The 13,133-nt window shown below is 41.8% G+C and overlaps 1 protein-coding gene across 1 annotated transcript in view; it reads left to right on the top strand.

The window, feature by feature from the left end:
* LOC127573827 (tripeptidyl-peptidase 2-like) overlaps positions 1-13,133 on the top strand; it is a 78,238-nt gene that overhangs the window by 32,213 nt on the left and 32,892 nt on the right. Inside the window, 3 exon segments of the mRNA XM_052022336.1 lie at positions 1,611-1,765; positions 2,821-2,937; positions 12,736-12,836. Of these exon segments, the coding sequence (XP_051878296.1) occupies positions 1,611-1,765; positions 2,821-2,937; positions 12,736-12,836 (373 nt within the window).

Here is a 13,133-nt window from a genome sequence, read left to right as displayed (position 1 = left end):
TCAACCTATTCTTACCCTCACTGACACATGTGGCACTGGCAGCAATCCAGAGATTACTACCCTTGAGGTCCTGCTTTTCAGCTTCCTACTGATTTTCCCATATTCACTTTTCAGGACCTCATCCTTTTTCCTACCTACATCATTGGTACCAATGTGTACCATGACTTCTGGCTGCTCACCCTCCCCCTTTAGAATGCTATGGACCCGATCTGAGACATCCCTGACCCTGGCACCAGGGAGGCAACACACCATCCAGGAGTCTCTTTCATATCCACAGAATCTCCTGTCTGCTCCCCTAACTATAGAATCCCCTATCACTACCATTCCTCCCCCTTCCCCCACCTTCCCTTCTGAGCCTCAGAGCCAGTGAACTGACCGCTGCAATTTTCCCCTGGTAGGTCGTCCCCCCAACAGTATCCAAAGCGGTATACCTGAGGGAAAACGGCCACAGGGGTACTCTGCACTACCTGCCTATTCCCTCCCCCTCTACTGACAGTCACCCAGCTACCTGCATCCTGCAACTGAGGTGTGGCTACCTCCTTGTAGCTTTTATCTTTCAACACCTCATTCTCCCGTATGAGCCAAAGGTCATCCAGCTGCAGCTCCAGTTCCCTAACATGGTCTGTAAGGAGCTGCAGCTGGATGCACCTCCTGCAGATGTAGCTACCAGGGAAACTTGAGATTTCCCAGATCTCCCACATCTGGCAGGAAGAACACACCACTGACTCTGGATCCATTGTCACTATTTTACCTCAGCACTAAAAGACAAAAAGAAACTTATCTTAGCCTCTTCTCGCCACAGTCTCAGCTCCCCACTCTTAACACTGGTCCACTCCAATAATGGCTGCTCTGGTTGACCCTTCCTTCTTTTTATTGGTTGTTGCCAATTGGTTAATTTCCCATTCAATTGTCACTTTACAATTTGCAGCTGTGCCTCTTATATTGTCTGGAAATACCGGGAAAAGAACTGGGTCCCAACACTCATCTCTTTATATGGCTCCTGCTTCTCGCTCCAAGTTCCGGCCCTTACTACCTAGAAAAAGGTACCTTGTTACCTTGAGGATTTTTTTGACCCAGAGGGAGATTAAAATCTGGAACTCGCTGCTTGAGGGGGTGGTGGAGGTGACTGCTTCCATAACTTTTAAGAAGCATTTAGATGAACACTTGAGTTGCCAAAGTGTAGAAGACAATGGGCCTAGTGCTGGTAGATGGGATTAATGGAGGGAGGTAATTGATGGCCGGCACGGATACAGTGGGCCGAAGGCCTGTTTTTGACACTGTGAGAATAATATACTAAGGCTTGGGTGTCAGAACATCATGAGTGACCTTACTTCTGTTCATTCCTCCTCACTTCTCTACACTTGTTTGGTTTAGTACCATGTTAATCCCATTGCTTTGCTCTAATAAATACTAACTGATTAGAAATGCAATGTATGGATTAATGGGGTTAACACGAGTACAAGCAATATAGGGGTGACATGGGGAGTGTGAGTATTTTCTTGCAGGACCCTCTTGGAGCATGTTAACCTTCCTATTTGTGAGTATATGTAGGTGGTCTTTGAGTGCATTACTATTAATTTGCACCTCTCTGGGAACCTGTTCTATTCCAGAGATAAGCCTGACTTCGAGGTCAGAAGATAAAACATCGGAGTTTGTGGTGCATGCTGTCCAGCTTCAGAAACAAAAGGCCTTCCGGGTACATGAATTTTACCGGCACCTGTACCTGTCAGAAAAAGCCTCTGCAACTGATAGTTTTGCAGTCCACGTGAGTATTGGTCCATCATTGTCTGCAAGGAGAAGCCCAGAGTCTGGTCCAGTTACCATCTTAATGAATGAACAGAAACCATTTCCCTGAAATGATCCAATTATAATTCTAGGCCAATGATATCGACATCCCATTGACTATTTTTTAAAATTTGGGCCATACTGCCTGTGATGGCTCTTGAAGGTGCTTATAGGTTCCTCATTTCCATAAATAAATATTTAAAAAATCAAACAATACAACTGATGTGACCACTGAGGAGGTCAGTGAAGGATTGGTTACAAAGTATTGGAGCAAAGAAAGATAGTTGGGAAGAAATACTGAGTGTAAGAAAGAAAATATTGACACTGAGAACAAGTTCAGCCAGACAGAGTAGGGGAATAGTGGATGAACACTTACTGAGCAGCTCGGAGGAGGTGGGATGCACAGGTTCTGGTGAGGGGCGAGGACATTTGAGGAACTGGATGTCCCTGCAGAACAGGAGCAAGAGGAGATGGGGTGTTGTAGAGAAAGAGTGCAGACTGTTGGACTGAGAAGGACAAGAAGGAAATGGATAGTTCAATGAGATTAGAAGTGAGACGGGAGCAGACAAACAGTTGTGTATCCTGAGAAGCAGAGGTGGGAGGTGGGGGCCAGTGGTGAAATAGCACCTCTGGGTAGGAAATCACTGGAGGAGATTTGATGTTCAGTTGTAGGGTTTTGATCCAGAAAACATAGACAAGGTAGTTAAATAGTCAGTAATCAGCTCAAGACAAGCTCTTTTTGGCTCATGACACAGTTTGGTACGGTCACAATCCAGGGTTCTCTTCTAAAACCTTCACCTGTTCTATTCCTCTTGGACATCAACACTGTTGTCGTGTATTTCATTGTCTTCCATTTTGTTTATATGGGAAATTTTATCACAAGGTCTCTCTAAGCTTTGAAGGGAATGGGATTTGTTAGGAAATAAGACTCCTTTTTATTCATGTGCATGTGTTTGATAATGGAGCAAAGAGCATCAGTGACTTCATTGGGGAAATGCCTCCAGTGTATGAAAATAACCTATTAACTTTTTGTAGGAAGGAGGGACCGTTGAGGTTTGCATTGCACACTGGTGGTCTAGCCTGGACCACACTGCCATTGACTACACCATTTCATTCCATGGGCTGAAGTGCAACACTGATGTACTGCACCTTGTAAGTATTGTCTTCTTTGCTTTTTTTTGTATTCTTAACAGTTTGATCAAATAAGCTATGACGGAATAGAAGTAACTCGTATTTCTATAGCACCATTCATGGCCCAAGGATGTTGAAAAGCATCTTACAGCCAATGAACTACTTTTAAGGTGCAGTTGCAGCTGTAATATGCAATAAGAATCAGCCATTTAGTGCACAGGAAGTTCCCACAAAACGCTCTGAAATACTGACCAGATTATCTGTTTATGTTGTTCTTGGTTGAGAGAAAAATATTGAACGGGCAAGCACACCTTTGCTTTACTTTAAAATAAGATTAAGATATCCTTATTAGTGTCACAAACCAGCAACAAAAGAAACACACTGAGCATGATTCAGTGTTAAAAACTATTTTATTAATCACTACTTATGGTAATACGTAAAATAAAAGTAAAAAAAAATGTTAGTATGTTAGAATTCAAGAATGTTAAACCTCGAACGTTAACCCCAAAACTAAACTCTTCGTGTGTGTGTGTGACAAAGTCCAAAACTCCCAGTTCCGGAATGGTTCTTAAAGTTCAGTTCCGCAAGCCATAAGGTGAAACATGAGCAAGGGCTTCTTCAACAACCACCGTTGTCTGAAGATAAGATGTAGATGTAGAAAAACATAGAGAGAGTACATACGAAATCCAAATGTTCCACGATGGAACCCAAACGACACTTCAGTGTTTACTCGGTAGTGACTTCCTCACCCCGAAAAGCATCCGAACCGTGGTCGTCCACACACAAATACCTGTTTCCTTCTACAGGTCAGCAACAAAGTGAACTCCACCGGATTACTTCCAACTTCCATACATGGATTTCAGTGGCAAACACAGTTATTGTTTCTCATCCATCGATAGAGAAAACAAGCAGGCTGGTGTCTCTCTCCCTTCTCTCTCTCTCTTTCTTCTTCTTCTGACTTCTTCAACAACGTCATTACGTCCTTTATCTTCTATTGACGTAAGCACGCCCCACACACACATACACACACACTCTCTATCTTAAAGGGACTTTCACTGAGTCCATAACACCTCCCACCTAAAAAAAAAATTTTCCCAAGAAAATTTTAACCACGCTTGCAGTTAGTAATGTTAATAATTATCATGCTACACAACTACAGACTATCAGATTAGTACAGATACATGTTTCCCATTTAACATCGAGAAAGACAATCAGCAATCACATTATCTTTGCCTTTAATGTGAGTTATCATGAGATCAAACTCTTGCAAAATTAAACTCCAGTTTAACAGCCTTCTGTTCTTGTTTTTGACTCGGCTCAGAAACACCAATGGGTTATGATCTGTATACACAGTCAATGGTTTCTGAGCAGTGCAAACATATACACTGAAATGTTGCAAGGCTAAAACAAGCGACAGTAATTCTTTCTCTATGGTGGAATAATTCTTTTGATGCTCATTAAATTTCTTTGAAAAGTAAGCTACAGGATGGTCAATATCATCAAGGTCACCCTTCTGCAACAACACAGCTCCTGCAGCTTCATCACTGGCATCTACTGCTAATGAAAATGGCTTTTCAAAGTCAGGTGTTCTGAGCACAGGATGGTAGCATAAAATGGCTTTCAGCTTCTCAAATGCTTCTTGACAAGAATCTGTCCAAACAAACTTTACTCCCTTCTTCTGAAGATTAGTTAGGGGAAGAGCAATATCAGCAAAATTTTTACAAAATTTTCGATAATATCCAACCATTCCCAAAAATCTTCTAACAGTCCTCGTACCTGTGGGAATAGGGAACTCAGATATTGCTTGAACTTTTGCCTGAACAGGAGCTTGCTTGCCTTGACCTACAACATAACCAAGATACGTCACAGTGGCATGGCCAAATTCACTTTTAGCCAAGTTAACTGTAAGGTTAGCCTTGGAAAGTCTTTCAAACAACCTTTCTAACGCAGAGATGTGATCTTCCCAAGTATCATTCCCAGTCACTAAGTCGTCAATGTAGGCATCTGTATGTTTTAACCCATGAATCACTGAATTAATCATTCTTTGAAATGTTGCTGGAGCATTTTTCATTCCAAATGGCAAAACATTGTATTCATACAATCCAGAAGGGGTTACAAAGGCTGAAATCTCCCTTCCTCTATCTGTTAATGGAACACACCAGTACCCTTTTAATAGGTCAATCTTTGTAAGAAATTTTGCCTTTCCCACTCTGTCTATGCAATCATCCACTCTAGGAATAGGGTAAGCATCTGACTTTGTTACAGCATTCACTTTCCTGTAATCTGTGCAAAATCTAACAGTTCCATCAGGTTTAGGTACAATAACACAGGGCGAACTCCAATTTGAAGTAGAATGTCTAATAATATCATTTTCCAACATGTATTTTATTTCCTGATCAACAAGTTTACTTTTTTCCACATTCATTCGATATGGGTGTTGTTTGATTGGTTTTGCATCCCCAACGTCAACATCATGGGTAATTATCGATGTTCTGTTTGGAACATCTGGGAACAGATTTTTAAATTTTAAAATTAATTTTCTCATCTGTTGTTTTTGTGAAACTTGTAAATGGTCCAACTTCGTTTCAAGGTTCTCCAGGATATTTTGGTTTTTTAGTTTCGATGGAACAATATTTGGTCTAAATTGGCCTTCCTCAACATCAACATCAGGCATTCTAGAAACAACCTTTACATCATCCACCAAGGCCACAACTGAATCCTTCTCATAATAAGGTTTTATCATGTTTACATGACAGAGTTGTGTTTTCTTGCGTCTATCTGGTGTTTTGATTATATATGTTAGATCAGTCACTCGAGATTCAATAACATAGGGTCCAGAAAAACGAGCTTGCAAGGGATTATTTTGGCTAGGGAAAAATACCAACACCTTTTGCCCCACTGCGAATGTCCTAGGCCGAGCACGTCTATCAAAATATGTCTTCATTCTTATCTGGCTTGTTTTTAGATTCTCTCTCGCTAGCTGGCAGACTCTCTCCAACCGAGTTTTAAATTTTTGGACATAGTCCAACAGACTCAAGTGAACTTCCTCATTAACCCATTGCTCTCTTAACAACTCCAAAGGTCCTCTCACCCTATGTCCAAATACAAACTCAAACGGACTAAATCCTATTGACTCCTGGATCGATTCTCTAACGGCAAACAAAAGTAAATGGATACCTTCGTCCCAATCCTTGGTGTTTTCAAAGCAATAAGTCTTCAGCATATTTTTGAGAGTAGAATGAAATCTCTCCAGAGCTCCTTGAGATTCTGGGTGATATGCAGATGATACAATCTGCTTTGCTCCCAGCTCATAGACTATTTGTTGAAAAATTTTTGACATAAAATTACTACCTTGATCAGATTGGATTTCTTTTGGCAAACCAAACAAGGTAAAAAATTTTACAAGAGCCTTTGACACCGTCTTGGCCTTAATATTTCTAAGGGGTATTGCCTCTGGAAATCTAGAAGTGGCACACATGATGGTTAACAAATACTGATTTCCAGTCTTAGACTTTGGTAAGGGGCCAACACAGTCCACAATCACCTTCGAAAAGGGCTCCCCAAAAGCAGGAATTGGTTTCAAAGGAGCCACAGGGGGTTTTTGATTTGGTTTACCTACCATCTGACATGTGTGGCAGGTTCGACAAAACATCACCACATCTTTTCTCAAACCAGGCCAATAGAATTGTTTCAAGATCTTCCCTACAGTTTTATTCACACCAAAATGACCACCCAAAGGCATACTATGGGCCAGGTTTAAAATCTCATCCCTATAAACTTTTGGAACAACAACCTGATGAATAACTTCCCATTCCTCAGTAACAGGAACATGAGGAGGTCTCCATTTCCTCATTAACACTCCATTTTTGACATAGTATCCAGTTGGCACCTTTTCAATCTCCTCACATGAGAGTGCTTTTTCTTTCAATTCTGTCAACTCAGGGTCCTTTTTCTGTTCCACCATAAAATCCTTCCTCGACAAAGACAAATCTTTAAATTCAGGCTCACTGTAAGGATGTTGATCCTCCAGTGAAGACAGAAAAGTCTCAGATAAGGCATCAAAATCTTCTTCCTGTTTAGGACTGTCACAAGGAACTACATCAGACTGCACCGGACTGTCTGTCTTGGCTAATTCTCTAGCTTTAGCTCGAGTCACCGCACATGATGGGTAAACATCTGAATCATCCTCAGACTCATCAATCCTTGGTTTGGTTGTTAACCGTACCACAGGATCACTTTCTCCATTTGCAAGGTCATTTCCCAATAACAAAGAAACTCCTTCCACTGGCAAACTAGGTCTTATCCCTATCTCGACTGGTCCTTCTATGAACTTTGACTTTAAAATCACCCTGTGAAAAGGAACAGACATGGTCTCACCTGTAACGCCTTGTACTAGATTTACTTCACCAGTGTCACTTTCTTCACCAAAATTTAAAACACTGTCCAGCAAGAGAGATTGACTAGCCCCAGTATCTCTAAGAATTTTCACTGGCACCTGGGGTGACTCATCATTCAGTGAAACAAAACCCTCTGATACATACGAACGGAATTCCTTTCTCACCTCCTCCAACTTTTCCACTTTTCCCTCTTGCAAGGACTGATCTTTAACAGCATCTCCTAAACCTTCTTGATTTTTAATTGCCTGAAAGCAAGCATTGGGCCCAGCTTCCTTCTTTTTCTTCAAAAGGGCACAATTAGATATCACGTGGCCAGGTTTCCTACAGTAATAACAAGTACGCTCAACAGATTTCTCCAGCCCTGGCTTCTTTTCATCTTTTCCTTTTTGATTACCTCCCAATTTAATCTCTGGTTTACCTGGATTGTCTTTGTAACTCTTTTGAAAGGTTTTAGGTTGTCCCCATTTGGATTTATGGGTTAAAGCATAATCATCTGCCAACCTAGCAGTTTCTTGTAAAGTTTCCACTGCCTTTTCATTTAAATATGTTGTTAATTCAGCTGGAACACATCTTTTAAAGTCTTCCACTAGTATCAATTCTGTCAATTTATCATAATCCCCATCTACATTTTTAGCCAGGCACCATCGTTCAAAACATATTCTCTTTCCATTGGCAAATTCCATATAAGTCTGATCTGCAGATTTCCTCAAGTCTCTGAATTTTTGTCTATAAGCCTCAGGGACCAATTCATAAGCCTTCAAAATAGCTTGTTTTACCTTGGTATAATCAGCTGCATCCTCAACAGACAAAGCAGAATAAGCTTTTTGAGCTTTACCTTTAATCACACTCTGTACCATAAGAGCCCATCCTTTCCTTGGCCAGTTTGAACTCACAGCAACCTTTTCAAAATGTTGGAAATACTGATCAACCTGATCTTCCTCAAAAGGAGGGACTAATCGAACCTCCCTGCTGGCTGAAAAACCATCATCAGAATCAGATTCCGAACTCCTACGCTTCATTTGTAACTCATGCTGCCTCTGTTTTTCCTTCTCCTCTGCCTCAAACTTTAACCGAATTAGTTCCCGTTCCGCCTCTAACTTCATCCGAGTTATCTCTCGTTCGGCCTCTAATTTATTTTGCTCTCGTTCAGCCTCTATCTTTAACTGGGTTTGTTCTCGTTCGGCCTCTAATCTCTTTTGCTCTCGTTCAGCCTCTATCTTTAACTGGGTTTGTTCTCGTTCAGCTTCTATCTTTGCCAGCTGCACCTGTGCCTCAGAAATTGCTATTTCACTGCCAGGAAACTGTTTTAACACTTCCTTCTCAAACACCTTCTTTTCCACATAATGGCCAGCTATCAATCTCTGAATATCTGCCTTTCTCATAGACTGCTTTACTTCTGTAAGGTTTAGCCTTGTAGCAATCTTTATCAAATCATCCTTTTTCGCCACCTCCAATCCCTTTTGGGTTGGTGACTCCAAAAATGCCTTAATATCCATTGCTGCTGGTTTCCACACACACAAGCCAATTAAAAAGAATTTTCAGACCTCCCTCAAAAATCTTTGGATTGAATCTCGAACAAATCTCGTCAATCTGGGGTACAATCCCAGACGACACTCGTTAACCTTGGGAACTATCCCGGACGAGCCCCCAATTTTGTCACAAACCAGCAACAAAAGAAACACACTGAGCATGATTCAGTGTTAAAAACTATTTTATTAATCACTACTTATGGTAATACGTAAAATAAAAGTAAAAAAAAATGTTAGTATGTTAGAATTCAAGAATGTTAAACCTCGAACGTTAACCCCAAAACTAAACTCTTCGTGTGTGTGTGTGACAAAGTCCAAAACTCCCAGTTCCGGAATGGTTCTTAAAGTTCAGTTCCGCAAGCCATAAGGTGAAACATGAGCAAGGGCTTCTTCAACAACCACCGTTGTCTGAAGATAAGATGTAGATGTAGAAAAACATAGAGAGAGTACATACGAAATCCAAATGTTCCACGATGGAACCCAAACGACACTTCAGTGTTTACTCGGTAGTGACTTCCTCACCCCGAAAAGCATCCGAACCGTGGTCGTCCACACACAAATACCTGTTTCCTTCTACAGGTCAGCAACAAAGTGAACTCCACCGGATTACTTCCAACTTCCATACATGGATTTCAGTGGCAAACACAGTTATTGTTTCTCATCCATCGATAGAGAAAACAAGCAGGCTGGTGTCTCTCTCCCTTCTCTCTCTCTCTTTCTTCTTCTTCTGACTTCTTCAACAACGTCATTACGTCCTTTATCTTCTATTGACGTAAGCACGCCCCACACACACATACACACACACTCTCTATCTTAAAGGGACTTTCACTGAGTCCATAACATTAGTCACATGTACATCGAAACACACGGTGAAATGCATCGTTGCGTAGAGTGTTCTGGGGGCAGCCCACAAGCGTTGCCACGCTTCCGGTGCCAACATAGTGTTCCCACAACTTCTTAACCCATACGTCTTTGGAATGTGGGAGGAAACCGGAGCACCCGGAGGAAACCCACGCAGACACGGGGAAAGCGTGTCAGTGAATCCCCTTGAGAGGAGACTTGGTTTGATGTCCCATCTGAAACATGATACCTCCATCAGTGCAGCATTCCCCAGTACTTCATCCTGAGTTTTGAAGTGAGAGTTGTACCTACAACCTACTGATGCAGAGTAAATGTCTGTTAGCTACGGACGGAAGATTAGCAGGCTACCTGGAATCAGAAAGTAGGCATCAAAGGATCTTTGCTGGTTGGCAAGATACAACAAGTCATGTGCCACAGGGAACAGGGCTGAGCCCTCAACCTTTTACGATTTATGGTTCATGAGTCAAAGCAGTGGAAGCAGAGTATTTGAAGACTCGTGATTTCAGGTGCTGGAATCTGGAGCAACAATCTGCTGGAAGAACTCAGCGAGTCGAGCAGCAAGTTAAATACTTTTAAAGCAGAGATAGGTAGTAAAAGCTTGGATCTGTCAGACAGCCGCAAATATGATCTGGGTGTGAGTGCTAAACACTTCAAGCTTTTCCATCCCTAACCTCTTAACTTGTTCCCTTATAACTTGAGTTGCCAACTCCTGGAAGTTGTCACATGACCATTTCCTCCATCCCTTGCCCAAAGGCAGGCACCTCCAACAATTTTATAACCAATAAACATTTCTGATTTTTCACCCAACCTGCTTTGTGTCCAGAAGATTAATTCCTGGAGACCCCACACTAGTTCCTGCAACCCTGTTGATAAAGCTAATTAACTCAGCAGTACCCTGAATCTATCCAGTTGGCAGTGATCACAGCCCTAAGTCAGAAGGTTGTGGCTTTAAGTCTCACTCCAGAAACCTGAGCACCTAAATCCAAACTGTCACACCCTGTGCAGAGTTGATGATAGCACTGTTGAAGAGGCCTTCTTTCAAACAAGACCCAAGCTCAACGATTCAGGAACAGCTTCTTCCCCTCCGCCATCAGATTTCTGAACGGTCCATACCCCATGAATACTACCGCATTATTCCTTTTTTTTTCGTTGCAGTATTTATTTATTTTTGTAATTTATAGATTTTTTGCAGTATACTGCTGCTGCAGAACAACAAATTTCATGTCATATATCAGTGATGATAATTCTGATCCTGAATGTTGTCCAGCTCTTGAAGAGTGCAGGCATGGATAGTCTCATTTTCTGAGGAATTGAACATAGTGTAGTCATCAGTGAACAATACCAATTCAGTCCTTATGGTAGAAAGAAGCTCATTGTTGAAGCAACTGAAGATGGTTGGGCTGAGGACACTGCCCTGAGGAACATCTGCAGTGATGTTCTTGGTCTGAGTTGATTCACCTCCAACAATCTTGGCCATCTTCCTTTGTGCAAGGTGAGACTCCATCCATTGGATTCTCTCCCCTGGATGTCCATTGCTTTCGGTTTTACTGGGGTTGCTTGATGACACACACTAAATTGCTGCCATGACATTAAGGACATTTATTCTCTCTTTACCTCTGGATATAAGCTGTTTATTTGCTCCAAAGCTATCAAGGTCTGGAACTGAATGGTCCTGGCAATACCTGGACATTAGTAATCATGCGATTGGAGAGTAAGTACTACTTGATAGCACTGTCAACGACACCTCCCATCATTTTACTGGTGATGGAATTAGCTGGATTAGACTTGTTCTGCGTTTTGTGGACGGGACATACCTGGGCAATTTTCCACATTGCCGGATAGACGCCAATCTTGTAGCTGTGCTGTGACAGCTTGGCTAGAGATGTGGCAAGTGTTGGAACGCAGGCCTTCAATCCTGCAGCCAAGATGTTGTCTAGTCAAATAATGTAGACATAAAGATCCCATGGCATAATTTTAAGCCAGAGCTTGAAAGATTTCCTTGGTATCTTGATAAAATTAAGTCACTTGGCCAACATCTTAAACTGATTATCCAGTAATTTTTATCACGCTGCTGTTTGAGCGAGCTTGCAGTGCACAGTGGCTGCCTGATTTCCTTCATTGCAGTCTTGACTATGCTTTCAAATTACTTCTCCTGTGAAACACCTTGGAGTGTTCTGAGGATGAGGCAGCGAAATGTTCTGTGGAAATGCAAGTGCCTTCCTCCTTATGACCATTCCTACAGGACAGATGTCCCAGGTCTCCTTACAAAGCAGAGGAAAGGAGTAACAGTGTTCTACAGCAAGGTAGTGTAGCGTTTAGCATAACGCTATTACAGAATCAGTGACCCTGGTTCAGTTCCGCCACTGTCTGTATGGAGTTTGTACCTTCTCCCCATGTCTGCGTGGGTTTCTTCCGGGTGCTCCAGTTTCCTCCCACATTCCAAAGACGTAGAGGTTGGGAGTTGTAGGCATGCTATGTTGGTGCCGGAAGAGTAGTGACACTTGCAGGCTGCCCCCAGCACATTCTCAGTAATGCAAAAAGACACATTTCACTGTGTGTTTCGATGTACATGTGACTAATAAATAAATAAACAGCTTTTTAATAAATAAATAGGTAAAATGAATATTACAGGACAATTGAATGAAAACTTCTGTGGTCCATGACAGGACTTGGAGGAAGTAAGGCAGTGTGAGTTGGAAATGAATGTTTGCCATCCCTTATTTGGTTTATCCTACATATAATCTTAGATCAGGGTGGTCTCTTCAGATGCCAGGGACATCAACAGATGAACAACGTATTCAGCTGTTGCCAGTGAAGTCCATGTTTTGAGAGAAAAATATTGTTTTCATTGAGGCTGTAGAGGGCAGTTTGCACTTTGAGATATTGAATATAATTGTAAATGAAAGTGGTATTGAGTAATGAAAGTTATTCTGTTGGATGTGTAACTTTTCTTCAGTAGACTAAGTTAACAACTCTTGTTTGCTTTTACAGAGGCAAACGGACTAACCCTATATGCAATTGTTTCTGTCTAGCATGCATCCGAAGGTATTGCACGATTTGATACCACAGCGTCACTGAAGCATGAAGAACTCTCTCCTGTCCTGACTCTCAAAACCTGGGTGCAGACCCTTCGGTAATTTAAATGTTATACTCGATATAAATGCCTGTGTGAAAATGTCACAGCCAGCTACCCCTTAATGGTGTGTTGATTCAATATGTGATGCTGTCTGTTGATGGTTACAGCATCATCATAATCATTGACTTTTGCTTTCAACCAAGGCTCAGCTGGTAGTGCTGTTGCCTCTGAGTCGGGAGGTTGGGAGTTTGGCCCATGCCCAGCGACTCCAGCACTTAATCTCGTCTGACTCTTCTTTTGCAGTACAGAGGGAATGTTGACCTTTTGGAAGTCCTTTATTTTGAATGAAGACAT

The sequence above is a fragment of the Pristis pectinata genome, chromosome 8 (assembly GCF_009764475.1).
Source record: "Pristis pectinata isolate sPriPec2 chromosome 8, sPriPec2.1.pri, whole genome shotgun sequence".
In the NCBI taxonomy this organism is placed as follows: domain Eukaryota; kingdom Metazoa; phylum Chordata; class Chondrichthyes; order Rhinopristiformes; family Pristidae; genus Pristis; species Pristis pectinata.
This window is presented reverse-complemented; position numbering and strand designations above follow the sequence as displayed.